This window comes from Beta vulgaris, chromosome 5 (genome assembly GCF_026745355.1).
Source record: "Beta vulgaris subsp. vulgaris cultivar EL10 chromosome 5, EL10.2, whole genome shotgun sequence".
Taxonomy (NCBI): domain Eukaryota; kingdom Viridiplantae; phylum Streptophyta; class Magnoliopsida; order Caryophyllales; family Amaranthaceae; genus Beta; species Beta vulgaris.
In genome coordinates this window covers 58,867,965-58,885,476 of record NC_079206.1, presented here as the reverse complement: position 1 = coordinate 58,885,476, position 17,512 = coordinate 58,867,965, and the positions used below count along the sequence as shown (strand labels likewise).

General features: G+C 35.1%; 1 protein-coding gene and 1 long non-coding RNA gene across 2 annotated transcripts; both read right to left on the bottom strand.

The window, feature by feature from the left end:
* Positions 1–3,472: 3,472 nt before the first annotated feature.
* Positions 3,473–7,088, bottom strand: LOC104894125 (60S ribosomal protein L7-2). The gene is made up of 7 exons (XM_010680295.4): positions 6,921–7,088; positions 5,577–5,758; positions 5,399–5,494; positions 5,221–5,277; positions 4,732–4,811; positions 4,541–4,643; positions 3,473–3,889 (listed from the first exon to the last, which is right to left on the bottom strand). Exons 2-7 carry the CDS (start codon positions 5,754–5,756, stop codon positions 3,674–3,676), a joined length of 732 nt encoding a protein of 243 aa, XP_010678597.2. The 5' UTR covers positions 5,757–5,758; positions 6,921–7,088; the 3' UTR covers positions 3,473–3,673.
* A 3,912-nt stretch (positions 7,089–11,000) lies between these two features.
* On the bottom strand, positions 11,001–14,651 carry LOC130591637 (uncharacterized). Its single transcript, XR_008969603.1, has 3 exons — positions 14,218–14,651; positions 14,051–14,143; positions 11,001–11,444 (listed from the first exon to the last, which is right to left on the bottom strand). It is a non-coding gene; the product is annotated as an uncharacterized LOC130591637 (long non-coding RNA).
* Positions 14,652–17,512: the final 2,861 nt, after the last annotated feature.

Sequence of the window (17,512 nt, the reverse complement as noted above, 5' to 3'; positions counted from 1 at the left end):
ACCGAAAACACACACAAGAGTGATATCTTCTCAACTTAAGTAACTATATGCAATTATGGACTAAGAATGCAACTAAATGATCCTAAAATGCAACCTAAATGCATCATGAAATGCCTATATTAATATGACTCATCAGGTACTTTAATTATAATTCTAATAAACATAATCAGCTAATAGTGATATGAAATTATGAATAACAAAATAATGGACAATAATACAAATGTTTATTAAACATTGACTATTTGGAGCATATTGGACCTTATTAGACCTGATTGGACCTTATTAGACCTGATTGACACTTATTGCACCTGATTGGAACTTATTGGACCTTATTAGACCTTATGGGAACTTATTGCCCTTATTAGACCTTATTGCAACTTATCTGAACTTATCTGAACTTATTGGACCCGAAACTTAATTTTTTAAGTTGAGCAGAATGCACTCTTAGTATATATGCAATTTCTGAGACATGGAATCAAGAAAAATGACTTTGGGGAGCGCTATATCTTCAACAAAGTCTTTACCTTTGTAACATCCCGTTGGGGGTGTTACAACCTTAGTATTATGGATAACTATAGTTCTTTTGGATGAAGTCCCTAAGGTTCATGAGGGCACTCATGTTTAACATTTACTAACGAGAACCTAACATATTTATGAGTCACTTTAATGGAACTATGCTCTAGACAAATTACAGGTGATCAACATGGGGCCGATTCGAAATGGATGGGGTTCGGGAACAATTTTTTCGTTTTTGGGCAAAATTTTGGGCTACGTGCAACTTAATATGGAAAAATGTGCTGAATTTGTGTCCAGAGGGGCCCGACCCGAATTAGCGGGTTACGGCCCGAGACTTTAGCCCGGAAAGGGCCACCATTTTTTGCCAAAGCCCAATCTGGCCTAGTCCATGATCACTTCTAAGACATATCAATACAAGATCATGTTAATTGGGATAATTGAACTATCACCTAGAATTCGAACAGTATGATAGGCTACCGTTAGAGGTATACTAGATGAAACTAGTTCCTTGACGTAAATTGTAATTGTCACAAATCCTAAGCTTGGGTTGTCATGTTAATCCAAGAAGCATTTCCTAACTTTTTCCATTTGTCGAATTTGTTGTATATACATACATGACATACCCGTTATAATCAAAAATCTTTTTTTCTTTTGACAACGAGAAATCGTGCATTAATTAAAAGAGGAAGTACAACCTAATGCTAATAAAACCAAACAAACAGACCTAAATGAACTTTAATTAGGAGCTTGTACATTCCATCTAAAACAAAAATAAGTAAAACTGATAGAAAGTCGCTTAGGAAGGGGGGCGTCGCTGGTCAGTGCTTGTGATGGTAGAGTCAAACCTCTGATAGCTGATGGAAGTGGGAGAAGAAGCAGATGATATTCACGATCCAGACAACGAACAACCAGCGGCGAGTGTCGCGTCTTGCTGCATGAGCAACTCCAACAATCTGCTATAACTTGGGATTCTGGGCTCATGGTTCTGTAAAGAGTCACGTTCCATTGTGACTCCATACTCTCGCTTGAGAGTATTTCAGGTTTCTCCATGAAGTAGGAGAAACGCGGATGAGTGGGCGTGTTGAAAACCCCCAGATGCAATGGGGTGTCGCCTTCAGATTAAATTTGTCAAGGCAAGGACCATTATGATCAGTGCCAAGCTAGAAAGATAGCCAAACAAGTTGAGCTCTCAAACACACCTCCAGTTTGCAAAATCGGAAAACATACGTTCCAACTATTAAAAACTATCTTCGATTCGTCCATGTTCACGAACTTCTTGAGTCACCTTGTCTCTCAGCACATATTCCCAAAAACCAACATATTCTACTATAAACCTTGAACCACGAATCCTGACCCAACTGAAAAATCCTTGTTGATGACCACAACCAACCACGGACACCATCTTGACCAATTCGTAACAAACAACGCACTCCTATTATTTGGAGTTTTACCACATTCTAAGAAAAAACCAAACCTACTGAGATCCAGCATAACTAGGTGGAGAATCCAACAACCGGAGGGGGGGGGGGAGGGGAAACCCGACACTAACAGAAGGAAGGGAAAAGGGGAGGCCGACACTAACATAATGGAGGGGAAAAGGGAGCCCGACACAAAAACATGGGAGGGGGAGGAGGAGCCCAAAACTATCACACCCCTAAAGAGGGGATTATGCCTAGCTGACTCAAAGACGGGACGGAGACGAGAATCATGGACGCCGGAACCAGACAGCGACGGGGAGGGGGACTGATCCACGCATAAACCACGACGAAAAACTCACAAAACTCAATATAAAAAGATTTTGACGCAAAAGACACCATTACGTGCAATAAAAGCAAACAATTCTACATCATTAAATTCAAGTAAATTATTTTTTTATTGTGACAATTTTGATTTATCTATAAAGGATCTCAAGATTGCTACCTTTTTCAAACTAAACTAGTTATTAGGCCCGGGCTATGCCCTGGGTAAGAAAATTTTCATTTATTAATATTGTACTTTGATATAATAGCACTAAATACTACTTGGTCTAGTGGTTAAAACTTTAGTGCATGAACTTGAGGTCACGGGATCAAAACTTATACTATACAATTTCTAATTTTTTTTATTGTACATGGATTACATAATCTAAAACTCTCTAGGGAGAGCGCCACGTGACACCGTTCCTGTTTACGCATGCCTTTTAATATATTAGTATAGATTTTAGTATTAGGTTCTCAACGTCAAAGATTCAAAATTTAACATAAACTACTAGAAATTGTCTTTACATAGGCTATGTTCAGTTCACCTTATTTTTGCTTATTTCAGATCTAATCAGATCAGATCAGATCAAAAAAAATAAGTTCAGATCAGATCAGTTCAGATTATGCTTATATTTAAAAATCACTATACTCTTTCATTACATATTAGTAAAAATTATAATAATTGAATATTAATAAAGTACTCATTGAAACGAATCAAACAAGACCCCACATGACTATATTTTTTCTTATATATTGAAAAAAAATCTAAAAAATAAGATCTTGTTATCAGATCAGTTCAGATCAGATCAGAAAAAATAAGTTCAGATCAGATTAGATAAGTTCAGATCAGAAAATTTCAGGTGAACTAAACATGGCCATAATAGAATTTTTATGTAATTATAACAGCTCATCTGAACTTGTTAAGTTTATAGCTTTTTTTTTTCAGAAAAAATAAAATGAAGAGAACACCCACTATATGAACCATACTTTCAGTAAATTGCATAAAACCTTGTACTAGGGAACCCTGATTTCTACAAGTCAATGGATTTAAGTTAATATCATTCTATCGATAATAAAGTGGCGCCAACAAATAATCGTTTACCTTTCACAAAAAGAAAAAAAAAAAAACACCACAACGAGAAGAATGGTTGCACTTGTTAATAGAATCATATGAGATATTTTATCGGCGTGTGTTTCACAAAATCTGCACCACATACTTGTGTTCACAAGGAAATCACCCCTATTAATAAAAGATGGAAACAGATATCTGAAATGAAACATAGATGTCTCTCCAAAACTTTAATTCACAAGCAAAAATAATTCTACAGCAACCGGAATTCATTCTTAAAAACTCTATCCAAAACTTTCAAGTTGTAATCTAAACACAGGATCCAAAAATAAAGGATGCAAATGACGCCCTAGTTCATTCTCCTGATAAGCTCGTTAATGAAGTTCTCACGGTTTCCAGCATCTCCACCTTCAATGAAGTGGTTTCTCTTCTTCTTCAAACCACCCAAAGGAGCCTTGAGCTGGAATGGCCATAGGAAGTTGTTGGCCTGCTTGAAGTGAGGTCCTACTGTAATGATCTCATGGATGAGATCCTCCACACAGATGATGCCATGTTTACCGAGAGTCTGCAGACAATAAGTAACAGAAAATCGGTAAACTCCATATCCAAACATTCGTAAAAATTATAAAGATGTATACATCAACATGAATCTAACACCCACATGACTACATTATTCCTTATATAAACTCACAATAGATGGTTGTGTAAATGGGGTAAAAGCTAAAGTTGCAACAGAAAAGGAACAGAGGAAGCACAATCGAAGACAAATTATACTAAGAATGATTGGTAAAGGAATTGGTGGGAGAAAAAAGGGTATATTTGGAAGGCAAACACATTCATTCTTCCCTTCTTTTTCTTTCCTTCCCATTCACTCCCCTATCACTCTTCCCTCCATGGGACCAAGCCTGCTATCCAAACAATAATTTATTAACCCAACACAATAAGACCAAAACTGATCATAATCAATTAAAACACTAATCCATGTTTGGTCTTGGAGATCTCACATATTCCCATCAATAAATACCATCACAGAACTAAGTTTCAACACCAACAGTCAGGCTCCGCAGTACAGGAGATACTTGAAGAGGAGAGCACAAAACCATTAGTCTTGACTATATATTTTGGTATCTCTTTGTCCACAGTCAGCAAAAGCAAGATAACATGCAAGAAATAAATAACATTGACATAATAAGAGGCAGAAGTCCAAAACAATTACATTCTCAACAATGGAGTTGTCAGTCAAAGCAATCCTCTGCTTGTCGACCTTCCCATAACCCCTTTTATAGATCAATTCCCTGACACTTTTCAAGTTAGGGTACCTGCAAATGGTAGGGTTTTCATAAGAATCATAGGAAGGCACAAGCTTCTTAATGGACAATGATGAACAATGAAGGAGCAAAAGTATACCCGTAGGTAACGAAGGGCTCAACTCTGTGCAACATGTTCAAGGTTGCCTTGTTAACCTTCAAGAAAACACCATTGAAAATCTGCAAAGGCAAGCAAAACATTAGACAACAACAAAACAACACATAAATTAAGGAAGCAATAAAAAGCTCAACACTTTCACAAGAGATCAGAAATGAAACGACCTAGCCTAATGTTAACTGACAAGTCATACAGCAGTGTATCATGGAAGTCAAAGAAGCAAAAACATAAGACAGCACATAATTCTTAATGGAAAAGAATAAATTCAGTCCATCAAAGTAGATTGCTTCCAAAGTCAATCTCTTGCAATGAAAACAACCAAAAAATGCATAGCAGCAACTACATTATGGCAGGAGGAAGACAGAAAAGAAAAGCTGGATCAGCGAACAAATACCACAACCATAATAAAGACTAGAGGAGTTCAAACAGATAAAGAGGTACAGCATAAAGAACTTAATTTCAGTATAGTACCTGTCTCAATCGGAGAAGCTGCAGAATCGACCTTGTTTTTGGGTGCATGCATTGATACTGAACACACATAAAGATCATAGAAATGTCAAAACAACATATAAACAATCAAGATACATAAATGTCACAAACAACCTACAAATAATCAGGGCTTCAACAGCAGATACAAATAATGACTCACCTCTAATACGAATGATAAGAGGAGCTTAGCCTCAGGCTCGACATAGAATCCACCCTTCAACTTAGCCTCTCTTCTCAGGGAGATGGCCTCTTTCTCCTGTATATCAATAAAAAAAAGTTGCATTAGAAACCAAACATCACAACCAACTGTATGTAGAGACACAACCAGAGTCACAAACCTGATTTTCGTACTCCTTGGAGTATTGTTGAGCTCTCTTGAAGATGATCTTCCTGTTTTCTGCTCTCTGCTTCTTCTGAGCATCAAGCTCCTGCTTCTTGGCCAAAGCCCATTCTTCCTCCCTTTTTTGCTTCTTCAAAACTGACTCTGGAACAACAACTTTAGTTGCCTCCTCACCCATCTCTGCTCAATCAATGCATCATCAACCCATTTAAATCCAAATCAAAATAACTAGATCAAACAACATAAATTCTATCCATTCAAGAATATCATAATCAAGTATCTCATAAACAAAACCCTTGATTTCAACTTGCTAATTAATGGCAAGATATAAGGTCAATATTACAACTAAAGCTAATCAACAGAATGAAATCAAATCACTAATAAATTGCCACATACTAAACCACATTCCATTAAAATTAATATCACCCAACCTACTTGATCATTTCCCCACCCAGATAACAGGTCATTTACTCCAGATTTCAGACACTTCAAAATACGATTGGATTAACAAGCAAGAACAAATTAACAATCGCATGAAAATATGGCGCAAAAATTTACAGATTGTAACATAAAAATTATTATCATTTGATAGCATGAAACAAATATGAATTAAAAAGTTATACCAAAAATTCAAATCATAAGTTTATAACATGTAAATTATCCATAAACAATTAGAATTTAAGGGGATGAACAAACCTGGAACGAGGTTTGAAGATCAATTCGAGCCTTAGAATTCCGTAAGAGTGAAAAGTTTAGGGTTTTGGGACGGTGTTGGTTTATATACCAATTACCATAGCTAGTTTAGGGTTTTTTTACTAATGGGCAGAAAATGTTGTGCCAGTATACTGGTATTATTATTAGGCGTTGTTTTGGACTGAAATAAAATGGTATTCATAAGAGGTAATTAGCTGAAATGAAAACCCTTGATTTCAACTTGCTAATTAATGGCAAAAAATAAGGTTAACATAACAAATTACAATTAAAGCTAAGCCCCTGTCATATTTGAATCCATAGATAGAACATATTTCAAAAATGAAATCATTTCACTAATAAAATCCCACATACTAAACCACAATTAATTTGCAAAAAATACGCACATTCCCTTAAAACTAAAAACACCTAAAACAAAATTATCATCTTGCATAAAATTAGCCAGAAGAGTATAAATTCTAGTATCATAAAACACTGATTTGAAGTTTTTTTTTTTTTTTTTTTTTTTGGTGAAGTCTGATTTGAAGTTGTTAATTACACATATTAAACCAAAAATAACATAAAAACATTGATGGTATAATTCATATAATCAAACAATTGAGAATGGAAGTTGCAAAAAAATGAAGAATACCTTTAGCAGGAGGCGGCGTTAATGGTGGAAATGGAATGCGTCGGAGATTTAAGAGAGAGAAAAAGAGAAGTTGAGGTAAGGGAAGGAAAACACAGCGGCAATGCAAAATGCAAAATGCAAAGTAGGGTTTTTTGAAGTAAGAAATGTTTGTGTTTTTTTTATTATTGTTTGTTTTGGGTTGGGCTAGGGGATATAAATGTGGTCTACTATCCTTTAAGCTTTAGTGAGTTGTTGTTTTGTGTGTGGTTGGACTTGGATGTGGAGCTGGTGATTTGGGTCCGGTTTGAATGGGTATAATCGATTGGGACTTGGTAAGGTGTTGATTTATATATAGCAGCTAGAATTTTTTGCACGCGATGCGTGCTTGAATTTTTTTTTCGAAACAGAAACTCGAATTTTTTCGGCATAAGAGTCAAAATTTGAACATTAGACATACGAATTATAATTGTTTTTAGTTGCAAATTTGATTGGTTTAGTTTCTGTCACTTAAATCTCTCACCATTCTTTTTTTTTTTTTTTTTTATACTTTTCAAAGTTAATTCTATGAACAAAATAGAAATTTTATTGAATTTATTTATGATTTCTAATATTAAAATTTTTTAGTTGATTTTGAATTAAGTACAATACTTCATAAAGTGTAAATAAAGTAAAACACTTTGATTTCAAGTCAATTTTTTCATGGGTTGTAGTTTGTAAGTGAATTTTTAAGTTTTTGTAAAGTTTCCTATTTTAGTGATTTGCATAACGTAAATTATGCAATTTTATGATTTTAGTTGACTTGTGAGTGATTGTTATAATTATATTTTTGATATTTTTGTTTGAACCCCCTTTGATTTGTAAGTGAATCTGTAATTTAGAATGGGAAGAAGGTAACATAGTCTTTTCATTCAGGGACACCATAGCTCCCCCCCTTCCCTTATAGAATAGAGATATGTTGTACTTTAATTCTTGAATGATATTTTACATAAACCTTTTTACCTTGATAATTAATCGCTATTATATAATAGAAAAAAATAGGTCCAAATATATGCAAAAGTTTCATTAATATAGGAACATTATAAAAAGTAAATAATTTTTTTCCTTGTCTAACTTCTAAATTCTTATCTCACTACAAATACACCTCTATTTTTTATCATGACCCACCATTAATTGTGAATGGTTCTTGAGAATAGTGATTTGTAAATAATTTTTTGTAAATATTTTGTATGTATTAACGTTCTAAGTTATTAGCTAGTTTTAGTTTGTATGTTAATTTTAAGTTTTAATAAACTTTTCTGATTATTTGAGTGATTTGCGTGATTTTTATAACGTGATTTTCTCAATTGTATGGGTGAATTGTAAAGTTTCTTCCTTTAAGTGATTTGTGAGTGAGTGTTGTAAATTTATTTTAGGTAGTTTTCTTTGGGTGCCAATTTTGATTTTGACATTCCTTTTGTAATTTAGAAAGGGAAGGGGGGAAAAATAGGCGTTTCAAAAGAGGACACCATTGCTCCCCCCCCCCTTCTCTTATATAATAGAGATTAGCAAGTTTTCCACGCGATGCGTGCTTTGATTTTTTCGAGATAGAAATTCGATTTTCTTCGACATAAGTAAGAGTCGGAAAAATTAAACATTAGACATATAAACTATAATTGTTTTTAGTTGCAAAATATTGATTGGTTGAATCTCTATTATTTAAGTCTCTCACCAGTCTTTTTTTTTTTAAACTTTTCAAAGTTAAATTCTATAAACAAAATATAAATTTTATTGAATTTATTTATGATTTCTAATATTATAACTTTTTAGTTAATTTTTGAATTAAGTACACTACTTCATAGATTGTGAAGAAAGTAGACATTTTGATTTCAAGTCAAATTTTTGTGAATTATTTTTGTAAGTATGAATTGACGATGTAGTTTATTGGTTGTAGTTTGTAAGTGATTTTTTTTAGTTTTATAAAGTTTCCTCATTTGAGTGGTTTGTATAATATAAAGTATGCAATTCTATAATTTCAATTAACTTGTGAGTGATTATTATAATTTTATTTTCAGTATTTTTGTTTGAAGCCCCTTTTTATTTGTAAGTGAATTTGTAATTTAAAAAGGAAAGGAGGATAAAATAGTCTCCTCATTTGGGGACAAAATAGCTCACCCCTTTCCTTATATAATAGAGATTATAACCCATGTAGTTTTGAGTTGTTCGTGATGCAATTTTTATTTTTATTTTTATAAAGGTAAAGAGAAAAGAAGGTTATGAGACCATGCGCACGAGTGGAGCACCAACCTTATCGTTACAAGATAGAGTAAAGAGCGAAGTGAGTATAATTATCTATATTAAACTGAGAATCAACTAAATTAACGGCGATCCAATCTGCTGCTTTGTTTACTTCCCGGTAGACATGACAAGTAGCCCACAAAGTGAAAGTACAGGGTAGAGCTTGGAAATCCTGAATGATATGATTTACTAAGAATCAACTTAGCTTGGACATATTGTAATGCTAAAATGGAAAAACTAAGGGAAGAAGATTAACTTTGATTGAATAATAACAGAAAATATAGCAAATTGTAAAGATATTCAAGCTTTTTAGAGTCTTTTTTTTCGAGAGGCTTGATTTTCTCTTAATTGAACTCTTAAAAAGCTCACCCAAAATTTTCATCTATTTTCAACATGCTACTTCCTTCCAAATGTTCTCTTATATATAGTATTATTCCTATAACTAACTCACTATCTTTCTTTTCGAGATATTATTTGTTTCACTATCTAATATGCCCCTCCTACTAATATTGATTCATAACAGTACTGGCCCCCCAAACTTTCACCGTGTCCTCAAGGTGGATAGTACTCGGCACTCGATTCCCTGCCTCGACAATGATGATCAATGACATCCTCGATGTCTGACTTCCACTGTCTTCGAAGCTCCTCAATGTGAGGCTTTGTATCAAATCTGAAAGCACAACTAAGAAAAGATGGTCCTTAAAATTGTTAAGAGGTGGAAGTAAGGTTTGAAATTGGTTTTCCCGATTTGAGATGGTAAGGCTTCGGGTCAAAATAATTAAAAATGAAATTGGGGCATAAGGTTTGGTTGTAGTGATGAAAAGATATGTTGGGTGGTTTAATTTTGCAGAGTGATTGATGAATTCGGGATTAAAGTAAGGGAGGAAATGAGTAGGAGATAGGCTGGGTGGAATATTGAGTTGCGATGTGGAGAATCCGGGTCTCAAAATTTGGGTAGGGTTGATGTTAGGTGAGTTAGCCTAGGTCATGATGTAGGGATTTGCACTACAAGAATAGGCCCAGTCACCGACTGCTTAAAGCCGTCGCTGATTCATCCAAAGCCGTCGCTAAATGAAACACCGACGGCCAACCGTCGTTAACCAACTGACGTTGCAGTTTTGGTCGTTAAATTAGAAAACAACGACGGTTTGGCCGTCGGTGGCTTTTCAACGACGGTTTTCTACGTCCGCTTGGAGGGCCGTCGTTGAATACTTATCACCCACGGTTTGTAGCCGTCGGTGTATCAACGTCAGTTTTAGACCGTCGCTAACTCAACGTCGGTTTGTAGCTGTCGGTGTTTCACCGACGGCTCTAAACCGTCGCTGATAGCCGGACGCCGTCGTTGACTTTAGATTCCTTGGCAGCCATTGCTCTCTTGTACAACGACTGGTTAGCCGTCGTTGGTTCAAGTTTAGCCGTCGTTGTTTTATTAATTATATTAAATAATTATAATAATGTTTTCCAAAATTATACTTAAACCTGTACTGCACGCCAACATGAATATATACTACATTAAACATGTTCCTGCGTCGCCTCATCACATTCTATATTTTAAACTAAAGAAATATGCAACTTAAAAATGAAATAGATTAGATTTATGTACAAAAATACATCCAATGTCGGGAAATTTAGACACTAAATGTCTATAATTAAAAACTACTATATTATATACGCAAAATAAATCGGTGTCAGGAAATCGAGTAAAAGTCGAGTTCCAAAAAAATATACCGAGACACCTAAAAACAAAACTAGATATATGCCGATAAATATAAGTTAGACTAAGTATGTGAAAACTATAAGTTAGTAATCTAGCTAGTTGCAAAACAAACAAACTACACTGGCGGGTGTCTCTACAGCACTAGTGCCGCCACCACCAAACCCCGGGTCATCCTCTGGTCTGCGTTGTGGAGAGGGTCCTGTGTTGCAACCTGAGAACAAGTGGCCAAAGTTAGTCATGTTCCGCATCATTTCCTGCACGAGGGCCCGGTTTGACTCTTCCAGACGTGCTGACCTTTGCCTCCACTTCTACCATCCGTGCAGCGACCTTGGCCTCCACCTGCGCCTCTAGCTGAGAAAAAATCGATGGCTCATATGGTTGTGAAGAGCCAACTCCTCCTCGCCCAGATGAAGAGTTGTAGTACAAATGATCTCCCTGACCCAACCCCTGCACTTTTCCTCTGTTCCTCCCACCAACTGTCTCCCAATACAACAAATCAGGGTTTGGCTGTGACCCTTGAGTGCTACAATCATCAGCTTCTTGTTGTACGTCTCCTGCATTTGGTTAAATAATATACTCTTATGCACGCATTTTCAAACAATATGGCTAAAATGAGCAAAACCTTATATTTGGTTCTAACTCCTATATTTTGTATTTCAATAAAACTAAATCTAACACAAACTAAGTATATATAGGATGTTTGAGGTGTTTATGATTCAAACTAATTAAAACTACTCAATTCATTCATTTTCAAGCAATAGGGCCTAAAATGAGCTAAATGACCTATATTTGGTTCTAACTTCCTATATTTTGTAATTTCAAGAAAACTATAATATAACACTGAGAACTAATATATATAGGATGTTTGAGGTGTTTATGATTCAAACTAACTTAAAACTACTCAAATTCATTCATTTTAAACAATAGGGTCTAAAATGAGCTAAATGACCTATATTTGGTTCTAACTTGCCTATATTTTGTAATTTCAATGAAAACTATAATCTAACACTGAGAACTAAGTATATATAGGATGTTTGAGGTGTTTATGATTCAAACTAACTTAAAACTACTCAAATTCATTCATTTTCAAGCAATAGGGCTCAAAATAAACTAAATGACCTATATTTGGTTCTAACTTGCTATATTTTGTAATTTTAATTAAAAACTACAATCTAACACTTTAAACTAAGTATATATAGGATGTTTGAGGTGTTTATGATTCAAACTAACTTAAAACTACTCAAATTCATTCATTTTCAAGCAATATGGGCCTAAAATGAGCTAAATGACCTATATTTGGTTCTAACTTCCTATATTTTGTAATTTCAATAAAACTAAATCTAAACAAACTAAGTATATATAGATGTTTTAGATATTTATGATTCAAACTAACTTAAAACTACTCAAATTCATTCATTTTCAAGCAATATGGGCCTAAAATGAGCTAAATGACCTATATTTGGTTCTAACTTGCCTATATTTTGTAATTTCAATAAAAACTACAATCTAACACTAAACTAAGTATATATAGGATGTTTGAGGTGTTTATGATTCAAACTAACTTAAAACTACTCAATTCATTCATTTTCAAGCAATATGGGCCTAAAATGAGCTAAATGACCTATATTTGGTTCTAACTTCCTATATTTTGTAATTTCAATAAAACTCAATCTAACACATTGAACTAAGTATATATATGATGTTTGAGGTGTTTATGATTCAAACTAACTTAAAATTACTCAAATTCATTCATTTTCAAGCAATAGGGCCTAAAATGAGTTAAATGACCTATATTTGATTCTAACTTGCCTATATTTTGTAATTTCAATCAAACTAAATCTAACACTTGAACTAAGTATATATATGATGTTTGAGGTGTTTATGATTCAAACTAACTTAAAATTACTCAAATTCATTCATTTTCAAGCAATAGGGCCTAAAATGAGTTAAATGACCTATATTTGGTTCTAACTTGCTATATTTTGTAATTTCAATAAAACTATAAATCTAACACTAAACTAAGTATATATAGGATGTTTGAGGTGTTTATGATTCAAACTAACTTAAAACTACTCAAATTCATTCATTTTCAAGCAATATGGGCCTAAAATGAGCTAAATGACTTATATTTGGTTCTAACTTTCCTATATTTTGTAATTTCAATGAAAACTATAATCTAACACTGAGAACTAAGTATATATAGGATGTTTGAGACGAATCAAACAAGATCCCACATGACTATATTTTTTCTTATAAATTGAAAAAAATTGAGAAGATTCTCTCTAAGTATGAATAGTGTCAAGATTCTAAGTGAGAACAATAAAAAAAAACAGAGGGAGTACTTGATATGAATTTGTTATTATGCTAAATCACTTTCTTTTCTACAAATAAAATGCACATTAAAAGAAAGACTTATGCACTTGAAAGTAACTCTTACAAAAAGCTGGAAAGGTTGTGGTAGTTTCGTCCGTTTGTGGTTCGAACAAGTTATAAATTGAGTCCACTTCCACCCCTTAAGTTTTTTTTTTTGACAAATCCCCCCTTAAGTTACTTGTGTCTTCTCTTACAACTCTTTTTCTCAACTAGCTCTCTCTCTAAGTTTTTCTTTCACTTCTATATTTCCCCTGTTTTTCTCTGTTTGCCTGGTTTCTCGCTTAATTAAAGATAAAAGCTAGACACACTTGTGAATTGTTTTTCAACAGAAGAAGAAGAAGCAAGAATCAGAGAAAATGACTAACCAAAATGTGGTAGTTTCTGATGGAAAACAAAGCTTAAAAGTAAACAACAAGAACAACAACAACAACAACATAATGCTTAAACTATATTTATAACATTACAACAACAACAACAACAACAACAAATTGCAAAACATGTGAAAGAATCCTTCTTTTTTTGCAAGTAAACAACAAGAACAAATACTTCCTCGCACTTCTCATTACTTACAAAATAAAAAACAACAACAAACAAGAACAACAAACAAGAACATAATGCTTACACAACAACAACAAACAACAACAAACAACAACAACCACAAACAACAACAATAACAAATTAAACAACAACAACACTAATTACCAAATATTATAACAACAACAACAACAACAAATTAAACAAATTAAACAACAACAAACAACAATTGTTAAACAACAACATGAATTACCAGATAAAAGCTACGGATTCGCGCGGCGGAGACAGCGTAGGCGGCGGTCGTGATGTAGTTAATTGTGTGTCGGAGGAGGCGGCGGCTAAAATACTGTATCCAAAAACCCAATTTTTAGGGTAAAAAAAGAAAAAAAAAATATTAAAAAAAAGAGGGGTAGAAATTACCGTCGAAATTGTGGTCTTTGTCGCCGGTCGATGAAACCCGGTCGCCGGAATTGCCTTCAATGTTTCGACGGTTGTTTCGCGCTTAGCAAACCCAAGTTCTTCAAAAACGAGTTACACTTAGTGGGAAGGAGGAAATTTTGAAAAACAGTCGTGGTTAGGAAGCAGGGGTTTTAAGTCGTGTTAACTAACGACGGCCTAGCCTAAATCCGCGACGGTTTAAAGCCGTCGCCTAAATCCTAAAAATCCGAAATTCAAAATAGTACAGACACCAACGGCTTTAAGCCGTCGTTGATATTAACATCCGCTTGAGCCGTCGGTAATGTAGTTAAAAGCCGTCGGTGAAGGCCATCGGTTTGAAGCAGTCGTTATTTACCCTAATACCGTCTGTTTTACTAGCCGTCGCTGTCCAGCCGTCGTTATTATAGCATTTTCTTGTAGTGTTGGTTGAAAAATAAAAGGTTGGGTGGGTTTAGTGAAAAGTGGGTTAGAAAAATATGACAGGTGGATGATTTATTGGGTATTGGAGTTGTTAATTTGTGATTTAGGGGGTGGGTATATCGATAAGGTAGAAAGAAAGTTGGGCTGGTTAAATTATGGGGCCCCAACAACTTAATTTCATCACCACTTATTTTTTTGGTCATTTACCAAACTACCCTTAATGAAAGCTTTTGATTTTGACTTTTTCTCCAAGATTTTCAACCTCCCCTTCTGGAAAATTCTGCAATAGCCCCTTTGCTACACCAACACTTTTTTCAAAGCTTACCGGTCCAGCAACGGAGCTTTCACTTGCCACGGGACGACCAGGATCACCGCCGGACCCACTTTCGGCAGCACCACTTGCAAGTCCGCCAACAAACCCGAGACTAACGCTTCCAATGGAACATAGACCACCCGATTTCTCCTCATCGGAGAAGCTTGTTGTGAAACTACCACCACCTCCAACACAACGACCTAGAGCCCTGACAGTTATGAATCTTGGACCTCACCGGAACCACTACCCCAGCTCCTCCTCTCTCAAAAATACCGCCATTGTGAGTGTTGTTAGAGATGTTCTTTCGACGTTCACCGGCGGCCCTTCCTATGTGATCAGCCGCAAGACCAACTTCTGGTTCGCGGGTGACAAAGTTTGATTCGCAGGCGACAAAGTTTGATTCGCCGGCGACAACGTATGTTTCAAATTTCGTTTTCTCTAGATCTGACCGTTCCTTTTCCACTTCACATACTGCTTGGTTGTCTTCCTCTTCAATTTCTTCTTCATCCGACTCTTGAAAGTCATTGGTGGATGTTTTTACCACCTCTTCGCTAGTGGAAAAATATTGAATTGCGACGGTCATTAAGTGGCCTATTGCCGCGATTTTCGCATCACCGCAAATCAAGGTGAAGCAATAGGTTAAATATATAATGTTGCGGTTAGAAACCGCAACAATAAGTCCAACATAAAAACATAAATAGATCAACTTATTGTTGTGGTTATGGCCCAAAACCGCAACAATAGGTACATGTACAGTGAAAAAAAAATGTTTTTGTACACTTTTCTAAACGTAAGAGATAAAAAAATGAACAAAAAATAAAACATCATACAAAACTGGAAGTAGTTAATTAGGATGTGTTAATACAAAAATTACAAAAGATATAAACAACAGTAGATACAAAAATAAAAAGTAAACTGATTCAATAATAAAAAGTAAACAGATTCAAAAATAAAAAGTAAACTGATTCAAAAATAAAAATGAAGATACAAAAAGGAAAATACAAAAACATATCATAAGATCTTAAAAAATAGTTGTTACCTTGACGAGGTGGTGGCGGTTGACGGAGAACGTACGCAAACACGGTGGCGGTTGGCGCCAGATCCTACACGATAAGAGAAATCGGTGGTGACGGTTAACGCCAGATCCAACGCGGTGGCGGAGTAGTAACATATGGGATTCTAATTTTTCAGAATTGGAAAAAAATAAAAACAAACTAGCACTAATTAAAACCTAGAAATCTCGAAGAATCGGGAAAAAATAAATTCCAAAAATGAAAAGAAAAGGTATTAAATAACTGATTTGTTCTTACCTTGAAGAAGCAGATCAGACGAACGGAGAACACGACGTAAGAAGACGAACAGAGAAACAAAGACGAACGGAGTGAGATGAGCAGATGAACGATTGAAGATGGTGAGAATTCTGTTGAAAATTTCGAACTCGCCGGAGAGAGGAATTTCCTGAACTAAAAAAAAAAAAGAGAAAATGATGATGATGAAGAGATGTTTTCGCTGCATGGGATTGTGGCCATGAATCAGTTTTGAAGATAGATCTGAGAGAAGAAGGATGAGTGAGAGAATGGAGATCGAGTGAGCAGGGAGAACAATGAGAGACACCAAGTGAACAACGGCATTATATTATTAATTTTACAAGGTCTGAAGGTGGAACGACAAGGAAACCCTAGCTAGTGCCTTTTATAACTAGTTTTACAAGTCTATTGATGAGGTTTTGCCTAACAACCACTATAATAGATTAAAATATTATTAATACGTTTCTGGGTGGGAACCGCAGCAATAGATTTGGTCAAATCAGTCAACAAATTTTAAAAAGATTCCCGTTGACATCTATTGTTGTGGTTTCCACCCAGAATTGCAGCAATATGTTGATTTTCGATTTTTCCTTTTCTTTTGACGTAGTTTATTGTTGCGTATTGATAAAACTGCCGCAATTAACATTTATTTTACTAGTGCTTTCTTTTCCAACACTAAATTTGGTCTTCCTCGAGATCCACCATAGCCATAACCCAAAGATACGCTTAGGTGTTCTTCCTTCTCATTCCACTGTAACTAGTTGTGCGTAGCACGAAGGTGTCATTGACGAACTGAAGTGTCGCATCACCTGCCCCTTCAATTCTTGCCAATCATAGAATGACCGTCGCTGGTGTTCCCTTTCCCACCAACTTTGCGCGTCGCCTAAAAGTGTTATTACATGCAGCAGCCTTCAACTTCATCACCTCATCTAGCTGGAAAAAATAAAAGGTTTCCTCCAACTGAAGGATCCAGTCATAAGAAGCTCTTCTATCAAACTCGGGAAGTTGAAGCTCTCGCCAGTTACACTTCTCTTCTTTGAGATTTGAAGTTACTCGATCTCATTGACATTTGTTATACGGGAAATCCTCTCTAATCCACCTTTTCATTTGTTTCCTTGCACTTTCCCAGGTGAACTTCATGCCATGTTTTTTTTAACTCGGAAATTAGCACCCTAATCTCCCAGAATAGTGCTGCTCTGATACTATTTGCTAAGAATCAACTTAGTGTGGACAAATT

Excerpts from the sequence above, each read along its gene's own strand:
- LOC104894125 (XM_010680295.4), bottom strand. The coding sequence starts at position 5,756 with ATGGGTGAGGAGGCAACTAAAGTTGTTGTTCCAGAGTCAGTTTTGAAG. Across the intron at positions 5,495-5,576 it reads CCAAGGAGTACGAAAATCAG|GAGAAAGAGGCCATCTCCCT; the intron begins GTTTGTGACTCT and ends ATTGATATACAG. Across the intron at positions 4,812-5,220 it reads AGCTTCTCCGATTGAGACAG|ATTTTCAATGGTGTTTTCTT; the intron begins GTACTATACTGA and ends TTGCCTTTGCAG.